The sequence below is a fragment of the Passer domesticus genome, chromosome 18 (assembly GCF_036417665.1).
Source record: "Passer domesticus isolate bPasDom1 chromosome 18, bPasDom1.hap1, whole genome shotgun sequence".
Lineage (NCBI taxonomy): Eukaryota > Metazoa > Chordata > Aves > Passeriformes > Passeridae > Passer > Passer domesticus.
The window spans coordinates 7,875,091-7,898,588 of NC_087491.1; the positions used below are offsets into that span (position 1 = coordinate 7,875,091).

At 52.5% G+C, this 23,498-nt stretch overlaps 1 protein-coding gene across 1 annotated transcript in view; it reads left to right on the forward strand.

Annotated features, from left to right (window-relative positions):
* PTPA (protein phosphatase 2 phosphatase activator) overlaps nt 1-13,279 on the forward strand; it is a 22,109-nt gene extending 8,830 nt beyond the window's left edge. Inside the window, exons 5-10 of the mRNA XM_064393662.1 lie at nt 271-388; nt 1,840-1,939; nt 2,804-2,928; nt 3,405-3,505; nt 7,963-8,070; nt 12,994-13,279. Coding sequence (XP_064249732.1) covers nt 271-388; nt 1,840-1,939; nt 2,804-2,928; nt 3,405-3,505; nt 7,963-8,070; nt 12,994-13,068 — 627 coding nt within the window. The 3' untranslated portion in view covers nt 13,069-13,279. The remainder of the gene's footprint in view (nt 1-270; nt 389-1,839; nt 1,940-2,803; nt 2,929-3,404; nt 3,506-7,962; nt 8,071-12,993) is intronic.
* Nucleotides 13,280-23,498: the final 10,219 nt, after the last annotated feature.

Genomic DNA, 23,498 nt, shown 5'->3' on the forward strand with positions numbered 1-23,498 from the left:
CTGGTTCAGTGTACTTGGATGATGAGGCTTTTCTGTCCTACAAGATGTGTGTGGCCTGAATAGGTCTCAGGACAAGCTCTCTTTGTCTTGTTCCATCTCTGGAGATGACTTCTCCAACAGGAGAATTTGCTCCTCTCTCATGCTGCTTCCAGGCATTGCAGAGCACCGTTGCAGCCCTCACGCTGTGACAGCATCTGAGCAGAGGGTGCCTTGTCCCTGGGGACTGTGACAGATCTGTGCTCACCCAGGGGAGTCTTCTGTGTCTTTCAGGAGGCAGAAAAGTTGGTGTCAGCAGTGATTCCCAAGCATTTGGCTGATGCTGCCCCAGAAGTGGCTGTGTACCTGAAGGAATCCGTGGGGAACTCCACCCGCATTGACTATGGCACAGGTACCTGGGCTTGCACTGGCCAAGGCTGGGTTTGTCAAAGGGACCTTTGGAGCTGGGTGCTGTATTTATATTTAAATATATAATTACCGCTATTTTTAGGGCAAGCTTGAAATGAACACCTTCTTTTTAGGGCCCCCTCACCCCTCTGCCCTGTGTGGGCTGTGACTGAGAGCTGGGAGCTGTGCTAGAGCTGTGACACCCTTTCACATCTCATCCAAGGAGATGGGAACCAAGCTGTTCTGGGATGAGCTGTAGGACATGCTTCACTGCATGCAGCAGTCCTGCAGCAGACAGTTTAAAGGGATAAAATATACTGGCTTGAATCAGAACTAGAGTGAGAGCCTTGTTCATGTTCAGTAGGAGGTGTCTCTAGAGGAACCTTGTGATGGTCTGATGGTCCCTAGAAGGGAATCACTGCTTACAGAAGGACTTTGAAATCTGAAGTTAGAAGCACCTGAGTAGATACTGAACTGCAGGTGAAGTAACCACACAGGCTTCAGTAAGAACTAAATACAGAATTGTCTGCATGCTCTGCTCCTCTCTGGAGAATAGCTGTGTCCTCCCCAAAAGGCAGGAGAGCAGGATGAGTGCAAAGAAACATGGCTTTGGACTTGGGCAGGGAGAGGAAGAGGAGGCTGTGGGTAAAGGCTGAAGGATTGGAGGCTGTGCAGTGCTGGCTGCGGCTCACCGGCACCAGGGGGAGATGTTGTCCTTGGAAAGGCTGGATGGGGTTTGGTCAGCTCAGAGAAGGAAATTCAGCCTCTCCTCCCAGGCCGTGTGTCCCAAGCCAGGGGCCCATGCCCCAGCTCACAGTGTCCAGATTATGGGTGCATTTTGTTCCTACACTGGGAGCTGTACCTGTCCATAGTGTGGAACTGCTGATCTTCTTCCATGGTCCTTCCCACTAAAAGACATTTCTGGGTTTGCTGGTTGTTTCTTTTCCGTGCTGTTAGCTGGAGGGCCAAGCTGCAGAGGCTTAGCCTGAGATCCCAGTGCCTTCTGGGACAAACTGTTCCTGGCAGTGTTGTGGGATCAGCATCCTTCCAACATGGAGATATTTTTGTAGCAGGAGGAAATCTGTTTGCTTGCAGATGTGAGGTTCTCTTGCATCCCCCAAGCAGATGACTCTGCAGTGCTCCACTTCCCTTGCTGTGCCAAGCTCCTGGGAAAGTCCCTGCTTTGCTCCCAGCATGCCCAGTTGGAGCTGTTTTCCCTTAAGAACTTCTTCTCTCTAAATTAATGATCACCTTATGAATGTCTAGAAGGTATAATTTGGGTGGGTGCTGCAGGGGGATGTAATATTGTCAGCTCATGGCATTAGCAGTGACAACAGGGTTGAGAGGGGACTGTGACTGCTGTGATTGCTGAAGAGCCTTTGTGGTGCCCACAGAAAGGTTGTCCTGGGGCCCAGAGACACCTGTGTCATGTCTCTTCATGTCTTTTAACTCCAGGGCACGAAGCTGCATTTGCAGCCTTTCTCTGCTGCCTCTGCAAAATCGGTGTGCTCAGAGTGGATGACCAGATGGCCATTGTCTTCAAAGTGTTTAACAGGTGAGGTAATGGGAGGAGAAGGGCTGAAGGATTGGGCTGTTAGGGGGGAAGGGTAGAATGGGAAAGCTGAAGACAATTTTAGACAAAATTAGGAGCAGATGTACATTTTAATGGACTGTACACTGACCCATTATAACTATCTCAAAAAGAGGAGATGGCCCTTGTCTTCAGAGGGAGGGTGTCCTTCTGGAAAGTTACTTCAGTGGAGAACAAGTTACTGAACTCTGTGGGTGAGGCTGTGCTTTGTGATAGACAGGAGTATCTGATCAGAGGATCTAACATCTCCTCAGGCATCAAAAATAAAAAAATCTATGCAACTGGCAGGCCTCCACTGCTCCTCTAGATGTGTTTCCAGCCCAGGAGGTAGAGTTGATAGTGATGAAGCTGGTGGAATGGGTGTTTGGAGTCCAGAGATGTAATCCCAGCTGTATCACTGTTTGGTGGCATGGAAACAATTTCCTTCTATAGTACTTCCAGCTTTAATTTTCCACCTGAAAAGTGGAAGTAGTGATTGCTGTAAGGTAGAGAACTCTGTGCTCTTTTGGAAGTTGGTGAAGGGATGTGAAGTGTCAATGTTTTCAAATAACGGTGGGGATGAGGAAGGATGTGCACAGTCATAAGACTTTGCAGATAAAACAAACCCCTGCCACTGGATTTCTCTGTGCATTTGGTGTCAGGTATCATCAGGCTGCTTTCTATGGCAAAAGAGCTGAATATATATATTCTGTGAACTGTGCTGTATGTGGGGGTCCTGCTTACCAGTGATAAATTGTGTCCCTTCCCCAACTGGTTTTTCTTGTCCTCACAAAAGTCAAAGACAGGAGGAGGCCTTGCCTTAACCTTTCCTGTTCTCTTTGGTCTCAGGTACCTGGAAGTGATGCGAAAACTGCAGAAAACCTACAGGATGGAACCTGCTGGCAGCCAGGGCGTGTGGGGCTTGGATGACTTCCAATTCCTGCCTTTCATATGGGGCAGTTCCCAGCTGATAGGTACTAATAAAAATCTTCTTGTGTCCTGGGTTACCCTCTGCCCCATTTGTCTAGGTTGTAAAGATGATGCAACTTGGGGCTGACTTTTAAATATGTCAAATTGTATAATACAGCAGGAGAGTTTGGGGCTTGGATTTTTTTTTTACCTCAGCTTTCCAAATAAATCTAGTTGGGAGATGGAAAGCTTCCTTGTGTAGTACTTCTGTCTTTATTGCAATGACTGCAATGAAGCTTTTTAAAAGGACACTCTAGGTTTTGGTGCTAAAAAATACAATTTCTGCTCTGTGGAGTTTTGTCCTTGCAGAGGCACTGGAGTGGGAGATGAGATAGAAGGGAGCAACTCTGTGCTGCCTTTTAAGGAGCTCTGGTGGCAGGGTTGTGTTTCTGGGTGAGGGGCAGCACACCACCTGGCTGAACTTGCTCTCAGGAGGGGATTGCCATACAGGTTACTTCCTGTTGTCTCTTACTCTTTTCAGACCATCCAAGTCTGGAGCCTCGGCACTTTGTTGATGAGAAGGTGGTGAATGAAAACCATAAGGATTTCATGTTCCTGGAGTGTATCCTCTTCATTACAGAGGTGAGGAATGGAAGGTTTCTCCCACAGGGACGTTCTCTTGACATTAGATACTTGGCTCTGGCAGTGTTTTTTTCCTTCCTCCTTTGCCTGTTTGTTTGCTCTCGTGGAACTGTGCAGATGAACCATTGTTGCATGGCAGAGGTGTTCTCCTTGAATGAGCTGAGACAGGGATGTTGAGAAGAAAGTGTAATTAAGCTGGATGGGCTGTGGATTGTAGTTGAAGGGAGCTGTAACAAGTGCAAACAAATAACTTTGGATCAGTCAGTGGGAGCTTGGATGGAGAAGACTGGTTCCTGTAGATAAACTAGGAAGACGAAGTAGGAGCTGCAAAATGACTGGGCTTGCCAAGACAACCTCCCTTCCCTGCAGCCCTTGGGTGCTGCCTGGCAGCCCTGGGCCTCCCCTTGCTTAGGGCAGGCTCCCAACCCTCTGTGCCTCTCTGTCTCCTCCAGATTCTACCAAAAGAGTTGCCCATTAAATGCACCTTATTTGCAGCTGACCTGGAGCAGAGGTGGTGCTGAGATCCCCCAGCTGGCAGCGCTCTCAGGACTCTGCTCAGGCACTGCAGGGCCCTTTGGAGAGGGGAGGGTGATCCTCAGCTTGCTGGCAGCCCTGGGCTGTTTCTCAGTGAGGGAGCTCATGGCTTGCTGCCTGCAGCATCAGTGGAGGATTTGGCTGTGTTTTTCCCAGTTCCCTCACTGCACAGTCTGGACAGGGAGAGCAAGAGCTACCCGCTCTGTTGTGGTGAGGGATTTCTTGTCTCTGGCAGGAGGAAGTTGATGGGATTAATTCTGAAGGACAGAGTGCAGTTCTTCCCTTTTGTTCTGTTCACTTTCCCCCTTCCTTGCCTCTCTAATTTAGTGATTAGATGGGAAGGGAGGTTACAGACTCTGAACTTAGCCTTTCATGTAGGAAATCTTTATAGGAGCCTTTGGCCCAAGCCCCAGGAGGTGCTGTGTCAAGTCCTGCTAAATCTGGTAGGGTTTGTTGGTACTCAGCACCTCACAGGGTTTAACCCTTAATGCCAAGATAAATCATACCATGGGTAATAAAGAGGTGCTGGTGGAAGAGATCAAGATGAGGACAGGAAATCAGGAGCCAAGATGGTCAAAGATTTATTTTAGTTTAGGCCTGTGTGATATCCAGACAGTGCACTGACCTGTTAAAAAACATACATCTCTTGAAACGTGTGTAGAAGATTCTGCAGCACCCAGCTGACAGGGGAAGTTTCAAATACCCAGCACAATCCTGCTGCTTCAGGTCACTCTGCTTCTGCCTGCAGAAAGTCAGCTTTTCAGTAGGCTTTTCAAATAAGTGATTTGAGCTCCTTTTCTGCACATTTGTTGTGAATCATGGAATTGAGTGTTTCTTCCGAGATCCCCAGTGCCACCTGGTGGCAAGGAGCCCTCTTGGCCCTCCTGCCGCGAGCTGAAAGGGACGGCAGCAACCTGCATCACCAAATCCGTGGTGTATTCAGTGCATCTCCGTGCGGGTTACTGCTTCATTTTTATGAAGATTTTCCTTTTAAAACTTGGGTTTTTTCTCTCCCAAGCGCCCGGGAAGGCCGTGACTGCCACTAGGGGGGGCGAGGCAGCCTCAGTGCCCTCCAAATGCTTTCTCTCCAAAATCAACAACAAAACAAAATAGCAGGGAAAAAAGATAGAAGGGATTAAAGACTTTAATAAATGAACTATATTATTTTCTTCTGAGCTTGTCATCTGGAAACAGCTCTCCTTTAAAGGTGTTAAACATGTAACAAACACCACAGCAGTTCCCATAGTGGGTCTTGCCAACATGAGAGCAGGTTTTGTTTCAGACTACAACTGAGGAAGGTTGTTTTCTGTCAACTGAGAGAATATTCTCTTGAGCAGATACTGTTCTCAGCTCCCAGGTGATGTTTCAGGAATATGAATATATGCTGTTGTGGTGTTTGCCAGGCATGTATTTAAACCTCAGGCTTTTAAAGCAGCAGCAAGATGATGTCCAGGCTGAACCCACCATGGCATCCTCCTTAGAGGAGCGCCCAGGCACGGCACTGAATTTTGCATGAGCTGACCTGATGTTGGGAAATCTGCAGGGTGGGTTTGGACGTGAACACATGGTTCTGGAACAGGGTGAGGTTTGCAGAGCTGGCTGGGACTCGAATTGTTCCCCTGCTGCTGCCTTTGCCTGCCAGAGGAGTGTGTGTGGTACCTGAAAGTGTGAGGATGAGGAGGGTTTGGGAGCATCCCTGTGGTGCCTGTCACACAGGGGCTGTGGAGGACAGGGATGTAGGGCTGCCTGTGGGTGTGCAGAGGAGGGGAGCTGGGTACACCCCAGCTGTTGTGGGGGATCAGTGCATTTGCCCAGATGCTCCTTTGAGAGCTCAGGGCAGGCAGCAGGAATTTCAGCTTCAATCTGGCTTCTAAATTTGGGAAGGGAGGGCTCGGGTTTCTGCTGGAAGGGAAGGAGCTGACAGGAAAGCACGGCCTCAGCCGTCCCCCTCCCCCCTGCACTGACAGAGGAACCATTTACAAAAGGCCGATTCTCTTGGGAACCGAGAGGCAGGAACGCCACGTCTGTGAGTAATTTCCTGCTCAATATGGCTGCTCTGACTCACTCTGTTCCCCTGGGGTCACTGCGGGACTGCAGCGCGCTCGCCGCCTCTCGCTCTCCCCCCAGCTCTCCCTCTTCGCCCTTTGTGGCTGGAAGGAGATGATTTTTTTTTTGTTGCCCTTCTCATCCCTCTTATTTTTCCCGCCCCAGCTTGAAGCCATAGCCAAGCCATCCCTCGCTGGGCATCTGGGTGAGGAGGGCCACAGTGGGACTGGCCAGCTGTGCCTGCCTCCCTTGTACTCTGGCTTGGGAAGGGGAGAGGAGCACGGTGATGGTGGCTGATGGCAGCTGTGCCCTGTGAAGGGCGGTGACACCGGGGGAAGGAAGGTTTGGCGTCAAAACTCAGGCAGCCAGACCTCCTGTGTTGTGGGGGGAGGCTCTGATGGAGCCGCCTGGCACAGAGCTCCCTGGCAGCCCCTGCTTTGGTGCCCACCAGTGCCAAATCCTGGCGCCGGGGAACGCGCCGGTGCTGCCGGGGAGCGCCGTGCTTTGTGTGTGTGTGCACGTTTCATCTCATGCCCACGAGGGAAGCGTGTGGCAGAGGGGACAGGGAGTGGCTCATCTGTCACCCCCCAGCTCTCAGGAAGCTCCGAGGGGAAGTGGAGATGCACCCGTGTCCTCCCGGCACCAAGCAGAGCTGCAGACCCGCTTCCCCTGCTGCTCCCGCCCCAAGGCCGGCGGGTTTGAAGCACATCACCCTCCAAGCAGTGAGGTTTTTGGGTCCTCCCACCCTCTCCCTCTCGTTCTTTCTTTCTCTGCTGCAGGCTGGTGTCACACAGGCATTGCAGAAAGGCAGCAGCATTTTCCCAAAGCACACTGATTGGCCCTGCTTGCTTTTTTAGTGAGCAGAGAGGTTGTTTCGGAGGCGCTTTTCCCACCCTCTCTCCAGGCCTGTGCGTGCACAGAGGGAAGGGGTTAGTTGTTCGAGCCCCAGGTCGGGAATGAGAGTCCAAGAGATTCCTCTCTCCCCACGCTCCTCTTTAGCGTGAGCTTCGGCCTTGTGGTTTCTGATGTCATGGGAACTTCGCTCAGTCAGAGTGGCTGTGTTGTATTTCTTTTTCTCCCTGAGGGTCTGTTTTTGTTCATGGAGGAGAAGGAGAGACAACCACCCAGGGAATCTACATGCAACTGCCCCTGATTGCAGCTTCCCTCTTACCCTCCCTCCTCTAAACCCCTCGCCCTGGGAGGAGAAACAGTGGAGTAACAAAAAAAAAAAAAAAAAAGAAAAAAAATGTAAAGCATCTGCTGCAAGCCAACAGCTCGCAGCTCTGGAGCTAGTTTGGAGAGCATGTCCCCTCTGCTCCTGCTTCCCCTAGAGCCCTCCTCAGCTAGAGGCAGGTGTGGAGTGGGCTGTGGACACAGAGCTGCTGCCAACCTGCACTGCCCTCTGTATTCAGGGAAGGCAGCGATGGCTGTCGCTGCTGCTGTTGTTGATCTGAATGGGGAATGAGTCATTTTCTTGGAAAGCCCAGCAGTGCTGCACTGGGAGGTTTCTGGGTAGAATAGGAACAGCGTTGAGCCAAGCTCTACTGGGGGGAAGAACGAGACTTATGTGGGGCTTTTTTAATACAGTCATTAAAAGGGAGGTGTGCAGAAGGAGGTCTGATTAGGAAAGTGTGGCAGGAAAAGGCTTAATTTTATCAGGGAAGGAGGGGAGCTGGACTGCCACGGCTTCATGTGATGTGGCCACAGCGGGAGGGAGCACGGAGGGAGGGAGGGAAGAGGCAGTGAGGTGGCTGGTGCGTGGGTCACTGGGCTTGGTGGGAATGTTTGCTTGGAGACAGTGTGAGCATGAGTCACTGCTGGTGCACGAGCTTCCTGGCTGGCCCAGCTCCCTCAGCCCTGTGCTTGGTCTCTTTCAGATGAAGACAGGCCCCTTTGCCGAGCACTCCAACCAGCTCTGGAACATCAGCGCCGTGCCCTCCTGGTCCAAGGTCAACCAGGGCCTCATCCGCATGTACAAGGCAGAGGTGAGTGCTGTGGGCATGGAGAGGCTGCTCGGCCACTCACCTGCTCTCCCACAGCACCCTGGGTCAGCTCCTCTGCTGCTCCAGCTGTGGGGACCCATCACAGCCATTTGTTGCTCCTTGCTGACTGTGGCTTGGGAGCCCTTGGCCATTCAGGTGCTGCTGGGTTGAATGAAGCTTCTGCCTCATGTTTGCCCCAAGACCAATCCCAAAGTGGCCATTCCTTGCAAACATGACTTTTGCCATGTCTTGTCTTACCATAGTGCAAGTGCAGATCTCCAGATTAGGGCCAACGTCTTGACCTGCTTGTTGTTCTGGTCCACCACTAATTTACCACCTAGAGCAGACTTATTTTAAATTACCATCCCATGTTTCAAGAGCCCCAGAGCAGGCTGAGTGCTTCCTACTGATTTACCCTTTCTACCAGCTCCATCCCTGCCATGTGCCAGCCCAGTGAGACCACAGCCACCTCTCTAGTTTGGCCACCCTCCGCCCACCAGCTCTGCTGGCATTGCCCCAGGCTTTCCTGGTGAACCCTGACCTGGAGAACTGGGCAGTTTTGGCTCTCCCTTATCTTCCTTCCTGCTCAAGCTAACCCTGGGCTTGAGGAAGTAGGACAGGAACCTCCAGAGGGAACGGTGTTGGCTCTGCAGGATGCACTGGCTGCACTAAAGCACTGGAGGAGCAGGGATGGTGGAACTCCTTGCTGGCACTGAGGGGTGGGGACTGGTGGTGCCTGAAAGAATGAATCCCACACCCTGCAGTGCTGCTGGTGTGAGCCGTGCTCCTGTTGGGAGCTGGGACAAGCTCTGGTTGCTGGGACACAGAGCTGTGCTCAGGCCAGCGCACAAAGGGGTTAACTGTGCCGAACGCCGCTCCCTCCCCCAGCCCTTCCTCTGCACTGCACATCCTGTGTTTAGGTTCCAGGCCACATACCTCTCTAATCTGTGAGGTGTCACTCCCAGGCCCGCTGGCTCCTTCCGCCCCCAGCTCAGCTTTCCTCCCAGCCTCCAAAGAGAAGTGGGGCTGGGGGCCGGCCCCCTCGCCTGGCTGCTCCTGGGAGGGGTGCCCCGGGCTGCTCCTTGGAGAGGGGGCTGTCCCTGGGCTGCAGCTCTGACACAGGGGCTGGAGACACTGCCTGCTGGAAAACCCTGAGCTGGAGGCTGAGCTGTGAGAGCTGAGGGGTCTGAAGGGAAGACCACAGCACTGTGAGTGCCTTTAAAGTGAAACATGAGTGTCCTAAGACCTGGAGCTTCAGTGTGGTCTGCTGCTGCCTCAACAGCCTTGCCGTGGTCCTTCCTTTCCTTTGGATCAGTTGCTTCACAAGCTGGGTGCTCCCCTGGCATCCCACATTGCCCAGGATGTTCCTGCCTGGCACCCCACATGCCCTGTGCTGTGGTTGCTCTCCCCTGTACCTGGCTGGAGGAGCTTGGCAGGGATGAGCCACACATTCACTGATGACTTGGGGCCAGTGAGTGCTGGCAGATATCCCTGTCCCCTGGCTGGAGAGAGCACAGCTCAGGGATTCTCTAGAGACTGGGAGATTCTTTGGCTCTTCTGTGTGCACCCAAGACATGGTCTTTTCTGAAGGCTTAGTCTGTTTTGAGTAGCAGATTACTTTCTGTGTGAAAATGCTGGATCCAATACTGGTAGGTTTCTAGAAGTATCTGAGATGTAGCTGTGTCAAGGGGAGAATGCAAAAACTGCTAGGAAGGGTAAATGGTACTAATTTAGGCTAAAGTGTAAAAAACATTGAATCAACCAAAGAACTTAAAATTCAGTTTTTTTAGCTCAGATAATATTTGTAGGTCTTAAAAGACTAATCCTAAAAACATGATCCTTGTGCAGTGTTCTCTCTTGCCATGGCATGGAAGTTGTGTTCACCTGGATAGGCAGAGAAGAGGGGGCACTCCTGCTCAGGGGTCCTAAGGGTTCTTTACAATATATAATATCTTTAGATATAATCTGTTCTGGGAAGTTCTCTACCCTGATGCTGGCTCAGCCAGTTCCTGCCTGGCTGGGGAGATGGCAGGGGTGTGGATGTGGACATGGCAGCGTGGCTGGGCAGAGCTTTCAGTTATAGTGTGCCTGGCCCTGCAGGTTACACCAACATTTGCAACTGGAGGATCTGTTAGGCTGATTTTCTGGGAATGACACGAGGTTAGGAGTCACTTAACCTTCATCCTTTGCAAACTGAATCCATCTGGGTGTCTCAGGCCAGCTACAAATTCGTTGCTGGAGACCTTGTCTCTTTTCTGCTGGCTCCTGGTGTATTTCTGCTCTCTGTGCAGCCTTCACCAGTGCAGTCTCTGTGCAATTAGCCACTGCCAGCATTAGCCGAAGAGAAGCCAGCAGCACCCCTCAAGTACTGGCATGGGTCTTTGTCCAGCTCAAGGCAGGCAGCTCCTGTGGCAGAGCCTGGGGGGTGTGATGGCAAAGAGAGGGAAGGTTTGGGGTTGTGGGGTTGCTTTGTCTAACTGGCAAAGTGAGAGCAAGATTTCAGGTTTTATTTGTTTTCCCCTCCCTTCTCCCTGCCCCTCTGATCACCCATTGCAATTAGATCAGGTGAAATCAGACACTCAGCTGGAGGCTCCAGCTCTGTAACACGTCTGGGGTGGCTGAGGAGCACTGACCAGGACTGGGACTGAGTGGGGGCAGCAGCAGAGGAGGGGCTCACTTGCTGGAAACAGACCAGGAGAAATCCCACTTGGTGGGAGTGGGGCAGCCCCCAGACCCAGTTCATCTGAAAAGCACTCCAAAGGCTTTATCTCTTCTCTGTCTCCTCTAAGGGAAGGCTTTAAACAGCTGACAGAAAGCTCAGGTGTGTCTGTGTGTCCAGGAGCTGTGCTCTGGATCCAGGCACTCCGGGGCAGAGGAGCAGCAGACTGAAGACAATGTATCTTCAACTCTGTGTGTTTATGAAATCCCAAATGTGTCTATTTATAATATAATGGGTGAAGACGTGTTTGCTTGAAAGTCCATGGGCTTTTCTTATTCTCTCCATCAAAGGCAAGTGAAGAAGTTGACAGAATAGAGTGTGGTTAAAGCAGCAGCCTTGATGTTTTTCCCCTGAGCCTGCTTTTGAGTCTCCTGACCTTTCCTTCTCTGCAGTCAGTCAGGAAATACTTTCCATTGTAACTAATCTAGTCCCAGTTCCATCTTTAAAGGTTGGACTTGATGCATGACTCTACTCCCCAGTTGAGTCCCAAGCAGACCTTCAGTGGGATGAAGATGGTGGCAAGAAGAAATAAGCCTGAAATTGAGCTAGTATTGGGTACAGTTTCATCCACAGCTGATACAAGGAAGGCCCTGTTGCTTGGTACCGCTGATGATTCACTAAACTTGTGCTAGTCCTTCTGAATAGAGGAAGAGAAATTTCTCTGCTTGTCTCCTCTTGAGCTGGTGGTGTTTTACATGGAATGTACCCCTTCTTCCCACTGGTGGTAGAGTCTCTCCATCTTGAGCCCAAACCAGTCTGGTCTTCCACAGAACTCCTTGGAGCTAATTGGGCTGACATTTCAAGCTGTCAGCATCTCCAATGTTCATTTCTCTCTGCTCTCCCCTCATGCCTGTGTTACCCAGCCCTGCTTCCTCTGAGAGTTTGTCTAAGTGGTTGTGTGGAGACAGCAGCAGCTCTGAGCATTAGGAAGCTTTGAAGGTGACATGCCCTGATGCTCACAGGGCTTGCTTCTTCTTGGTGCCCTGCCATGGAGATTTGTGGTTTTCTGCCTGGCATCCCCAGGAGTGGATGCAGCCATGCTGTACTTTCACCACCTCCAAACTTGTTTGGCTCCAGTGTGCTGGTGCTTGGAGCCAGTTGCCTGACCTCTGGCTCCAGAGGGATTACTGTAGGCCTGGGCTTCTGGGCACTAATCTTCCTGCTTGTCCATGATGACAGCACGAGGGCAGGGTGCCTGTGCTTGAGTCCTGCCTTGGGGTGAGAGCTGTCTGCAGCACACACCTTCCTCTCCAGCCCCAGAGCCTTCCCTGCTGCAGCAAGTCCAGTTTGGCCCCGCGGAGAGCACAAGACTCCTTCCTATGGAGAGTTGTGACTACATCATGGCTGGTGAACACGCACTGCTGGGCTCTGTGTGGTGGTGTGGAGCCTGCTCTGTGCCCTCCGTGAGGTTTGGGCAGTCCGAGTCTGCAGTGACTCAAAAACAAGAGCTCTGAGTGGCTCTGCCAGGCAAGTGCTGGCAAACTGACGTTATTGACCACAGTCCATGACCTTCCTGCTGTTGGCTGGTGAGTGGCAGGGGCTGTGCCTTTGCAGCCCCACAGAGTCTGGGTGTAGCTGCAGGAAGCAGCTCTGAGCTAATCTGCTTTGTAGTGGATCTGTGTGACTGACCTGTGATCCATTACTCTTCAGTGGGAGGTGGGAATTTCAGGGGTGAGGGGTTGTTAGAAATAGGATCATATCTTAAACTATGGCTGCAAAATCACTGGTGCTTGTCCATCAAAGACCTGAGAGCCTGGAATGCAGTTTGGGCAGTGCCTTGCAGCTGCAGAATGGTGCCTCAAACCCAGAGTGTTGGCACTGGCCTGGAGGGGAGAGTCTCTCTGCCCAGGGGATTCTGCAGTTCTCAGTGTTTGTAGAGTGAAGCTCTTCAAAGACATCAGCTTGAGCAAGGAGAGTGGTGAGGGAGAAGGCTGCTGACATAGACATGCTGCTTCTGCTCCAGGCCTCCCTATACTGAATTTCAGTAAGAAAAAGACTCTGGCTGAAGGGAAGGGGATGGGGTTATGAAGTGCTCCTGGCCTGAGAAGTCTGATTGGAATGTGGGGAGCAAACATGGGGCTGATCCTCTGCCTTTGTCTGAGCTGAGTGGCCCCGAACCTGACCCTGCGGGCAGGATGTGGCTCAGGCTGTGTGTGTAAGGTGGAAGTGTCTCCTGAATTCACCTCTCTTTATCTCTCCTCCTGCAGTGCCTGGAGAAGTTTCCTGTGATCCAGCACTTTAAGTTCGGCAGCCTGCTCCCCATCCAGCCTGTGACATCTTAAGGAGAGCGCGGGAGGAGCCGAGGCAGCGGAGGCACAGCACGGCGCTCTTCCTCCTCCCCGCACCCCTCCTCACCACCCAGCCCATCCATTCCTGCACATCCTCATCGGCAACCACAGATCCAAAGCACTCGCTGGCCTGGCACGGGAGATGGGACCTGGAGCAGCTCGTCCTGCACGTCCCCACCCTGGGGACATCTGGCCAGCGGCCGAGCCGGGGCCGCGCTGCTCCGCTGTGCCGCATCCCTGCCGGGAGTGGGGATGGGTTTGAGCAGGGGCTGCCCTGCTGGAAAGGCCCTCTGCTTGGCTTCCCAAGAGAAAGGGGTGTGGAGGGGAGGAAGGCACGTGTGTATGTGTTGGGCAGTGGTAACTGCAATTTCTCTTTTGAATTTCATTGGAGTTTCCTGTTGCTGTTTGCTTTGGGAAACCAGTGCGCGGGTTTCATGCCTGTGCGTGTCTGTATCAGCCAGCTCTGCCTGCACTGGAGGTCTGAACAGGGAAGAGGGAGTTGTAGGGAGTGTCTGTGGGTTGTGGAAGCCCAGGGTACTGTCTCTCCCTTTTTCTGGGCAAGGAGAGTGCCCTCCCTCCACCTCTTCTGCAAGGTTTCCTGGGTCTTCCTTTCTCACTAGCACCTCTTCTCTTGGGTGAGGCTGGGAACCTTCTGGGCTGCAGGTGTCTGAGCTGGCTCTGGAGCTGGAGACAGAGTCCCTGGAGGGACCCAGCTCTTTGGGAACAGCTATGCAAAGATACTGCTCAGGCCCCCTCTTAACTGGCACAAACCCTGACACATTCACACACATCCATAACTGGGTCCAACCTGCCCTCTGCAATCCCTGTGCTTTGCTGCTCTGGGGCTGGGCTGGCCTCAGTGGCACAAGGTGACTGTGGTTGCTCCTGCTTGGTCATAAATCTTGGTCATAAATTGTAGAGACACCCCCACAGCAAAGGGATTTCCCCACGAAGCAGCACGATCCCCAGCTCTTTGAGGGGGACATCCCTGGAGCACAGGCAGCATGAGGGGACAGCATGCAGCTTCTCATGCATTCATATACTCGTGCTGGAAACAAAAAGCATAGGTAGCCCAGGACAGCAGGTTATACCTGGAGAAAGCTCTTTTCCTTTGTCCTTCCCTGCTGCTGTTGCTGTGCTGGAGCTCAGGCAGGGGAGCCACACTTGCAGTGCCACCAGCAGCAGTGGTGGCACACTTGCAGTGTGTTGAAGACTGGTGGTCTGATCACACCAGCAGCATCACTGGAGGGCAGAAGGCGCTGGTGCTGTTTTTGAGGTGAGCTGTCTGTCCACAGGTCATGACCAAGCTGGTGCACAGCTTTGCAGCTGCAGTGGGGATGTTTCTTCTTGGGGTTCCAGGCTGGGTGTGGCAGGGACAGAGGACTGGACTGGTTGGTGTTTGCTGGGGGTCAGGAGAGCAGGAATCCTTCCTCTGGCATTCCTGCAGACCATGAAGGGGCTGCCCCCAGCCAGGCTGCTCAGCTTTTGCTGCTGCACTGCTTTACTGCTGGGGTGGGAGGAAGAAACATGATCGTGATTTTTTTCCTTTTCTTAAAATTGTTTTTTCATTTTTTTTAAACAGACCTACTCACTCCCTCTTGTAAAGGTTCTTGCAGGCACTCAGGGGAAGGAGAGTAAGAAAAGAGTCTAAGTCAAGAGGTGGTGAAATGTCCACAGAGCTGAAGCAGAGCTTTCTGGCACTGTTGCTGTCCTGTCTGCTCCTGGCTTGGCCCTGGGCAGGGGGTGGGGGACAAGGAGCTTTTGACCTGCCTGAAACAACTCTATAAACTTGTATTTTAAATGAAAGTGGAAGACTGGGGTTAAGTCTTGCTTTACTCCTAAATGGGATGTGTTTTGTGTTTGCTTTTCAAATGGATCCACTCCAGGAATGTTGCTGGAGATCTGTGTGCTTGCTGGGACTTGATGAGTCCATCTTCAGTGGAGCAGCCTGTGCCTGGAGCAGAGACTCACAGTGTCTCCACCTGTGTCCCCTCATGTTGCTGTGTCTTTTGGCAGGTGTCCCCATCCTTTAAATGACTGTGCAGCATCTGGCCAGCAATGGCTGAGCTAAAGCCCCTGGTTTTCTTTATCTGCCTGAGGGTCAGGAAAACATCTCTTCAGGTCGTCTTGTGGAAATGAGGCTTCCATTCAAAAGGATGGGTGGAAATGTTGACATCGATACATGGGAGTGACTCCAGAAATACAGCACCAAAACCGGGTGGAGGGGTGCTTCCTTCCCCTGCAGCTGCAGCACTGCTCCCTGGGACAGTGTCCCTGGGCTGGGGACCTGCGGGGGCGGTGGGAGGAGGCTCACATGCAGCTTTGTGTTTGCCTGAGTCTGCACTTCTGTCCTGCTGGGGATTTTGGGATGTCAAGCAGCTAACTCTCAATTGAGTCTTCTCAGCCCGCATGGGATGTGCCCCTGTCTCGTGGCTGCCACTTGCTTTGCCCCCCTCCTGCTCCCAGTGACATCCCCAGGGCTCAGCTCTGCCCACACACCCAGGGCTGCTCTGTGTCCGAAGCAGCGCTTCCCACCTCCCCAGTGTTGTAGGTTTAATTAAAGTTTCTGTGTTTTGCACTGGTGACTGTGTTGGTCTCTCTCAGACTGGGTTTGCTCCTGCTTTGGGAGCAGAGCCAGTGAAGCCAATGGCTGGAGCCTTTGGCACAGGGAAGGGGCCCTGTGGATGCACTTGCCATGTTGGTGGTTGACCTCGTGCTTGCACTAAAATTGATCCTTTATTTAACTGCATGATCAAGTACATCTGGTCTGTCTTTGTGTCCTTCCAAGGTGTCTTTCTGTTGTATTGTGTGGTTTATTTATTAACTTTTTTGCTGTGTCCACCCCCCATCTCATCTGGCATTTGGCAGGTAGGTGATGTGCAAAGCCTGATCCCAGGCCAGCAAACCTCTTGAAGATCAGAGACTTATAACCAAAGGATGTTTGAGCCTTGTTTCCAAGGCAGGGTGAGAACTGGAACCTTTTCCTTCAGATGTTTTTCCTGTCCTGCTGTAGGAGCTGACTCAGGACTTCCAGCATCAGTGTAGTTCAGCAGCTTTGTTGGACTTATAATAGACCTGGATTAAATTAAACCTAGACCTTCTCTCAAATGGTTGGAGGTAGTGTAGCTGTGCTTAGCAAATGCTCCTTTTCTTGTCTCTGGGTTACATCTTCTCCATCAGCACAGGCCAACTGTCAGCGCGTGTTGCTAAAAGCAGCAGCAGTGTGGAGGGGTGGACGGGGAGCAGAAATGTCATCTTGGATCACAAATGTTGTCTTTGAAGGCACTTGAATTTGTCTTGAGCGTGTCCCTCAGCGAACATGACGCGCAGTGAAGGGGAAGCAGACGTAGCGTGGGTTTCTGGCCATTTTCCCCTTCAGCCACTGACCAAGCCATTCTTTTTAAATTCAGTTTTCAGAGCTGGATCTTTGGGGCTGCCATACGTAGGCCAGTTCATGTTACTCTTTTCCAGCTGTTGCCTTTGCACGGGGTGCGTTTCCTGAGTCGCTGTCAGCCTTGCCCTGTCTCTTCCTTCACAGCCCTCCTTTATAAATGATCGCTTATGGCAGCCAGTGATGAAGTAAGAGTTGAGAGAAGCAGCCTCATGTGGAGATAGCAGTAACAGAATAAAAACCAGAAGTACTTGATGTCGTTGTTGCTGTATTGACTTGTCCCTGGTGCGTGGCTCAGTTCCACTGTGCTGTGCTGGGATCCTGCGAGTGGATAAACAAAGCAGCCCCACAGCAGGAGCTGCACAATCTGAGTGGGCACTTGCCAAGAGGAAGATGCACTTTGTACCCCAAGGACCTGCTGCTGAACCACACCAGAGCCCTGCACTCTGCACTGTGTTCTTGCAACTGCACTGGCTTCTTGAGAGAGGGAAGGAGGCAGAAATGGGTTGGAGGAGGTGAAACTGGTTGTTAGTGATAACTGCTAAAGTTACCTGAACTCTCCTGCTGCCAGCGTGCTGGTGGGAACCTTGTACAGTTGAGAAGCTCAAAGAATCTTCTTGCTGCTTCAACAAGGACTCCCCTGGCTCAGAGGTAGAATTTAACAGGGCTTTTGGAGGTCATTTCATGCTCTAATACCCAAGAGGAGACATCTTCATCGTTTAACTTTGCTTCCCCTTCGGTGGATGAGCGCTCTTGCCATTGACATTGGAGAAAACTCCTTGAACATCCTGGGGACACACAGGGTCTTGTAAAATTGTGCCAAACCTCAGGCTAGGATGAGCCAAATTGAAAAAGGGCTGTCTCCACATCAGATTCAGCAGGGGCTGAACCGTGACGGGCATCATCAGCTTGGAGATAGGCTTGTTCTGAGGAGCACAACAAGGCTGTGAGCAGGTTCTGGAGGTTAGAAAAGGCCTTTCAGGGGGTGGAGTGGTTGCTTCTGCTTGCTATAAAAAGCCTGGGCTTGGGAATGTCTACATGGGCTGGCTCTGTGCAGGGCATTAATGCAGTTGTCGCTAAAATTGGAACGAGTCCCTCCCCATGTTCCCAGTTGCAACTGTAACACAGATAATAAATAACATCAAAATCCCTCATTAGAATTTGGGCTCCTTAATGCTCGGTACAGTCACACCCATGGAAACAAAAAATCCCCAGGAGGGGGGTCCTGTAGGAGTGGCACTGCAAGGCCCTGACCCAGCGAGGTGTGGGGTTGAGTCCACCTGAGCACATTTTCCTTCCTTTTAGAAACTAGATTAAGGTTTTCCTGACCCTATAAATGGAAGAAGAAGAGAAGGCAGGGGATCAGTTCTTTATTGCTTCTCCTGTGTTTTAAGGCACCTGGGAGAGATAAACCCAAGCAGACTGCACTGCACAAGTCAGCTACCCAGATTTTCCATTTGGATGTGAATTACTCCCAGTTTTATGTATGAAAATTGGGGTTTTCTTTGAGATGGTGAAGTATGTGATGCTGGACACCAGCACCATGCTCCAACAGCTGGTGGGTGGACACAGCACTTCAGGCTTCAAGTGCTGATGCTGCTAAAGGATATCTGTGTTGTACTATGGCTAAAGAGCAAAGCATGATTATATTCCTAAGGGTTTATGTGTCCTGTGATGATACAAACTATAGAGAAATGAGGGGTGTGGGTGGAAATTCCAGCTAGATTGTAAGATATGTGAGTAAATTCTTTTATCAAGTACTTGCTGATCACTGGAAGTGACTGCTCTGCAAAGGGCCTTACTTTTCCATGTTTAGAGCATATACCTTTAAAAATATTAGTTTAGGTATTACATACTCACTTTGAAAAAATTCCCTTGTAGGCAAGAATAAAACTTACAAAAAGGCTGTTACAGAGATCATCAACTCTCTATTAGATAGCTTGGAATATGCTCCACTAGCACCAGAGTTTAGTCTTCTCCAAATTACTGTAGAGGATTTGACTGTATCTTGCTGATCCATCCACATTTTAATTTCCTCTGCACGGATACATATTGCAGGATGCTGGAAATCCCCAAGCCCACTGGAGCTGCAAGACTGGATGTTTCATCCTGTAACACCAATAAAATGTTAATGCATACTAATAGCAACAGCAAAGGGGTTTATGGAGCGAGCTTGGAAGTATTTTATAATTGGTAGGGTATCTGTGTCACAGAGAATTTGGGGTTAGAGTCATCAAGTATTGCACTTTGTCAACACAGGAAAAGAAAAACTCTCAAAATATACCTCAAACCTACTAATTTTTATAATTAAAGGGGAAAGATGGGAGATGAATCCCTGGGGAGAGACTCAAACATAAATTTCATATACATGAGAGAGCTGCCACTGGCTGGGATGGATTCAGGATCTGTGTGTTCAGTTGCCTGCTCTGCCTGGAGCCCGCTGCAGCCTCACCTGAGGACACTGCCTCCCTTTCCCACCTGGAGACCAAGGATAAAAACACCATCCTGCTGTAGAGACCCAGTGAATCTGGGCAGGGGGTGACATAAATACATCAGTCAGATGAAATCCAGCAAGCTGACCATGAGTTGTTTTCCTTGTGTGTCCTCTCCACCCAGCCTGGTGGTGTTGTTCTATTACTGCAGGCTGAGGTACAAAAACCAAGGAAAATCTGACACTGGGGTGAGAAGGACCAGATTTCCTCCCTCTTGCAGGGTTTCCATCTGTCAGTCTTTGGTTGCACCCCTTATCCTGCGTGTCTGGGTGCTCTGGTCACTGCCTGTTGTGGTGAGGAGCATGGGACAAAGAAAGGAGATCACAGCCTGTCCTGAGCCCCTGGGAGTTGCTGATCCACCCTGGCTGGCACTTGGCTCCCCTTCCCCTCCTGCTGGATTGAAACATGAAGTCTCCATGGACAGAAGGGGAAGAGCCTGGATGGCCACAGCACTGCTTGTTTTAATACATGTGCTCCAAAACTTGAGGGTTTTCCCAAGTCAACAGTTCCTGAGCCTGGGAATAAGCCAGAGGCACTGCCTGACCCCGCAGGCACCGTGGGGCAGGCTGAAGGAGCTCTGGGTGTGGGTGCTCCTGAAACAACCTGAGGCTGAGTTAATCCACTGGTAACTCCAGGGGGAGAAGCTGGAGGCTCAGTCCTCCCCCTCATCCGTCCTGTGACCGAGCTGAGGGCACAGCACCACGGGGCCTGGGGTTTCCATGGCCTGGCTCCTGGGCTTTTCAGCTGTGTCCTTGCCTTCTGGGGCATGTGGAAGAGCCAGGAGGCTCGTGGTGCTGTGGGGAGATGGGTGATGGAAGAGAGCAGCCACAGAGCCTGGATATGGGGGTTCTCCCCTGGCTCTGAGCATTCCCCAGACACCTGGGTGCTGCTCTGCCCCCGTGCAGGGTGATCCCCATCCCAAGCCCTGCTGGAAGCTGCCTGCAGAGCTCTCCCCGGCCTCACACCAGCATGGGGCTGCTGAGAGTGAAGCCTGTCCCTTCACACGTGTTTTGGGCTGGTGTTTGCCCTCCAGCACCAAAGCAAACAGGAGGGTGAGGTGCTGGCGTGCCCTTCCCTGAGCTGAGCATCCCTGGCTCTCTGCTGGGGGGAGTTCATGGGAATATTTGGGGATCCTGAGCACTCCCTGCCAGGCGGGCAGCGCCGGGCTGCGCTGGCAGCCTGCGAGGAGGAGGAGGAGGAGGAGGAGTGGGCATGGGCAATGCTTGGTGTTTTGTTCATCCTCACCAGGGAGAAGAGGAGAAACAAAAGCAGGAGCAGCGCGGGGCACCGGGCTGGCTGGGTGAGGAGGAGACAAAAATAATTGTGCAGAATTTCATCGGGGAGCTTGGAAAAGGGAGATTTTGTGAGCAAACAGTCACCTCCCAGCACAGAACTTCCCAGTCTCCAATTTCAAAATTCCATTCACATCAACATCCACTTTCATGTTGCAAAACCTGGGGAAAAAGGGAGGGAAAAAAATGCAGCTTCACATATTTCAATGCAAAAGTCTCATTTTGGTGAGGAGAAGAGGGAGAAAGCACTGCTTTGGGGGTTCTTTATTAGAAATCGAGCTCCCAGGATGGAAGTGTGGAAATGATCAGGGACCTGAGGCAGGCGGGGTTGCCCCAAAGCTGCTCCTGTCTTTTGGGGCTGAGCCCAGTGGGGCTGCTGGAGCTTCCCACACAGGAAAGGTGAGAGCAGGGGCACAGGGCAGAGGCTGTGCTCTGGCACACAGGAGTCCTCATGAGTTTGGGACAGCAGGTATGGGGGGACAAACACATGGCTCCAGCCTGATGGGGACCTGCCAGCCAGGCAAAAAGGGGCAGCTTCAGTCCCAGGAAAAGGAGGACTGCAGGGAGCAGGAATGGTCCACAGCAGCACCATGGATATGGGGTTTCCCTGGGAAAACCCTTCCCCCTCCTCTGGGCAGAAGCACAGATGGGGTTGATGCTCTGTCTCATTCCCTGCAGGTGTGGGACAGGTGATTCTGCTCAGCTGGGCTGGTGTGGGGTGAGGAGTGAGATAAGAGCAGGCTTTGGTGGGTGCTTCCCCTCTGTGCTCCTTTATCTATGAGCCATGGAGTCAGGCAGTGTTTTCCCTGAGGAAAGGGAGCCAGGACAGCTCTGCCTGGGCTCTGCCTCTGGGCTTGGCCTCTCCTCTCCATGCCGACCTCCACGTGCTGTTTGGCATTGGCTGAGATCTTGGATGAAGCTCCTGCCTGCCTGGCATGGAAATCCCAGAGTAACTCTGCTGGAAATGTCTTTTGCCCCGAGGAGCTGCTTGAGAAGCCTCAGCCTCCAAGAGTCTGGGTGAGCAGAGCTGCAAAGCAGCCCCAGGTCCCCCTGCAGGTGACCAGGACCATCGCTGGCAGCACTGCCCCCTCACCCAGGACCAGCAGTGACACCAGAGGAGCCAGTGCTTAGGAGAGCAGGTGAGCCCACCTTATGGATCATGGATTGTGCTTGGCTGAGCTGTGTAAGTCCCAGTGTGGAGAAGTTAGCAGCTGGTTTTCCCCGTTTCCCAGCTTGTGGGGGCAGCAGGTCCTTCTCTGCAGACCCCTCACTGTGTTTCTCTGATGGAAAGGTGGCTGAGGGGGTCTTTGCTGCAGAGCTCTGCCCAGCTTGTGTCTCTGGGGTGCCAGTAAACCCCTAAATCATTTGGCATCAGTGTCTTTTGAATGCTGAGGGAGGTTTTTTGCTTCTGCTGCTGTACAACCGAGCTCCTCGTGCGTCGATGGTGGTGGCAGAGTGTTGCTGAGATGGCTGCTCTGTGCTTAGTGGCTGCTGCTTCTGTGAAAAGTGCTTTTTTACTCTAATTTTTCTATTGTGCTGTTTCTGCTGTTCGATGCGAGGGACAGCAGCTTCTGCCACACAACAGCCTCCTCCCAACTTTCCCACTGCGTGCTGGCAAATCCAGGACAGGCTTAACTCAAGGAGCCACATTAATCATCAAATCTATAAGCAGGATATAGAAAGGCCAAGTGTGAATAATTACTGCTCAGGTGCTAATTACCCAGGCCCAGACCAAGCCCAACATATTAAACAGACAGCTAACGGCAGCGGCCTCTCCACCACGTTGCTGGGTCCCCCATTGCTCTCCTACTGCTCTCTCTGCAGGGGACTCCTGCAAACATCTGCTAACATGTGCAGATCCCAAAATATTCTTCTGCTCATTTGTGTTTAAGCCGGGGAGATGAGATGGGAGGGACCTGACTCAAAATCAACAGATGGAAGGAAGGACAGATAGATCCTGCCTGGGTTCTGCAGAGCACAAGGTTGCTCTCCTGAGGATGGAATGCTGGGACTGATATGGGCTTGTTCTTGGCACTTGTGGTGTAGGAGGACACGGAGCTGCTCCAGCTGTGGGTCAGCACCTGGGAATGGGTGCTTGGCTCATGGTGTGAGGGTGGGTTTTCCTTGGGTGGTGCCCAACCTCCCCCTGGGAGGGTCAGTTCTCCATCACTGTGCCCGTCCTTGTCCTCCTGGTGCAGACAGACCTGTGGATGTGCAGTGACATCTGGGCTGAGCTGCTTCAGTGTCATGAGGACCTGACTGAACTGGGCTTGATCTGTGGCTCCCTAAAGCCAGATCTGAGCCCTCCAACACCAGGGAAGGGTTGGGGGGTGCTGGGTTTGTGCTGAGCCTCTGTTCTTGGTGAGCCCAGCCCAGCTCGGCAGCCACCTCTGCAATCGCCTCTGGGTCAGGGAAATCAAGAGACATCTGGACCCTCGTGGGTTCCACAGGCAGCTCCCAGGTGCCTTCTGCCCCTCCTGCCCGCCCTGCTGAGGAAAGCAGGCTGGGCTCAGGCGCTGCTGCAGCCGCGGGTTGAATTTCTGCCTCTGGCACCGGAGGCAGCGTCTCTGCTCCGGGCAGGGTGACTCCCCAGACAAGGGCTCAGTGTGGTGACACTGAGGACACCAGCAGTGGATCTGCTTGTGGAGAGCATTCTGCACTGGGAAGGGAAAGCCACATGTGCCTGGCAGCTGGCAGAGAGAGCGGTGTGCGCCCAGAGCCGGCTCCCTCTGCCCTGGCACGGTGCAGGAGTCCCCTGACCGTCCCCATCTCCCACCTCTGTGCCAGCCGCACCCCACCTGTCCCTTCCAGAGCACCTCATTCCCGCTCCAGGGCTGCCGGGCACGAAACGCAGGCGATGCCCCTTCACCCCAGCCGGGAGAGCACTAAGGGCAGAGAGCACATGGAGGGATTTTTAGGGTCAAACTCTTCAGCACCAGCTAAAGGTCGGGCAGTGCTGGGGTCGGGCACGTTGGACCGCGCGGGGGACAGGCGGTGACACGGCAGCAGAGCCCACGGCTGGGCTGCGGGGTGCAGCGGTGGCAGCTGAGCTCCCTCAGATTTTGGGTTCTCCACCCTGCTCCAGCCCATCTGTTCTGCATCTCTCACCGGGGCCAGGGAGCGGAGGGCTGGGGGGCGAGGTGGTGGGTGCTATGTTGGGGGGCACAGCCCCTTCCCCGCAGCGCCCAGGGGGCTCAGCCGACTTGTGGAGGGATCAAAACATTTTGCGCCTGGAAGACGAGGAGCGTG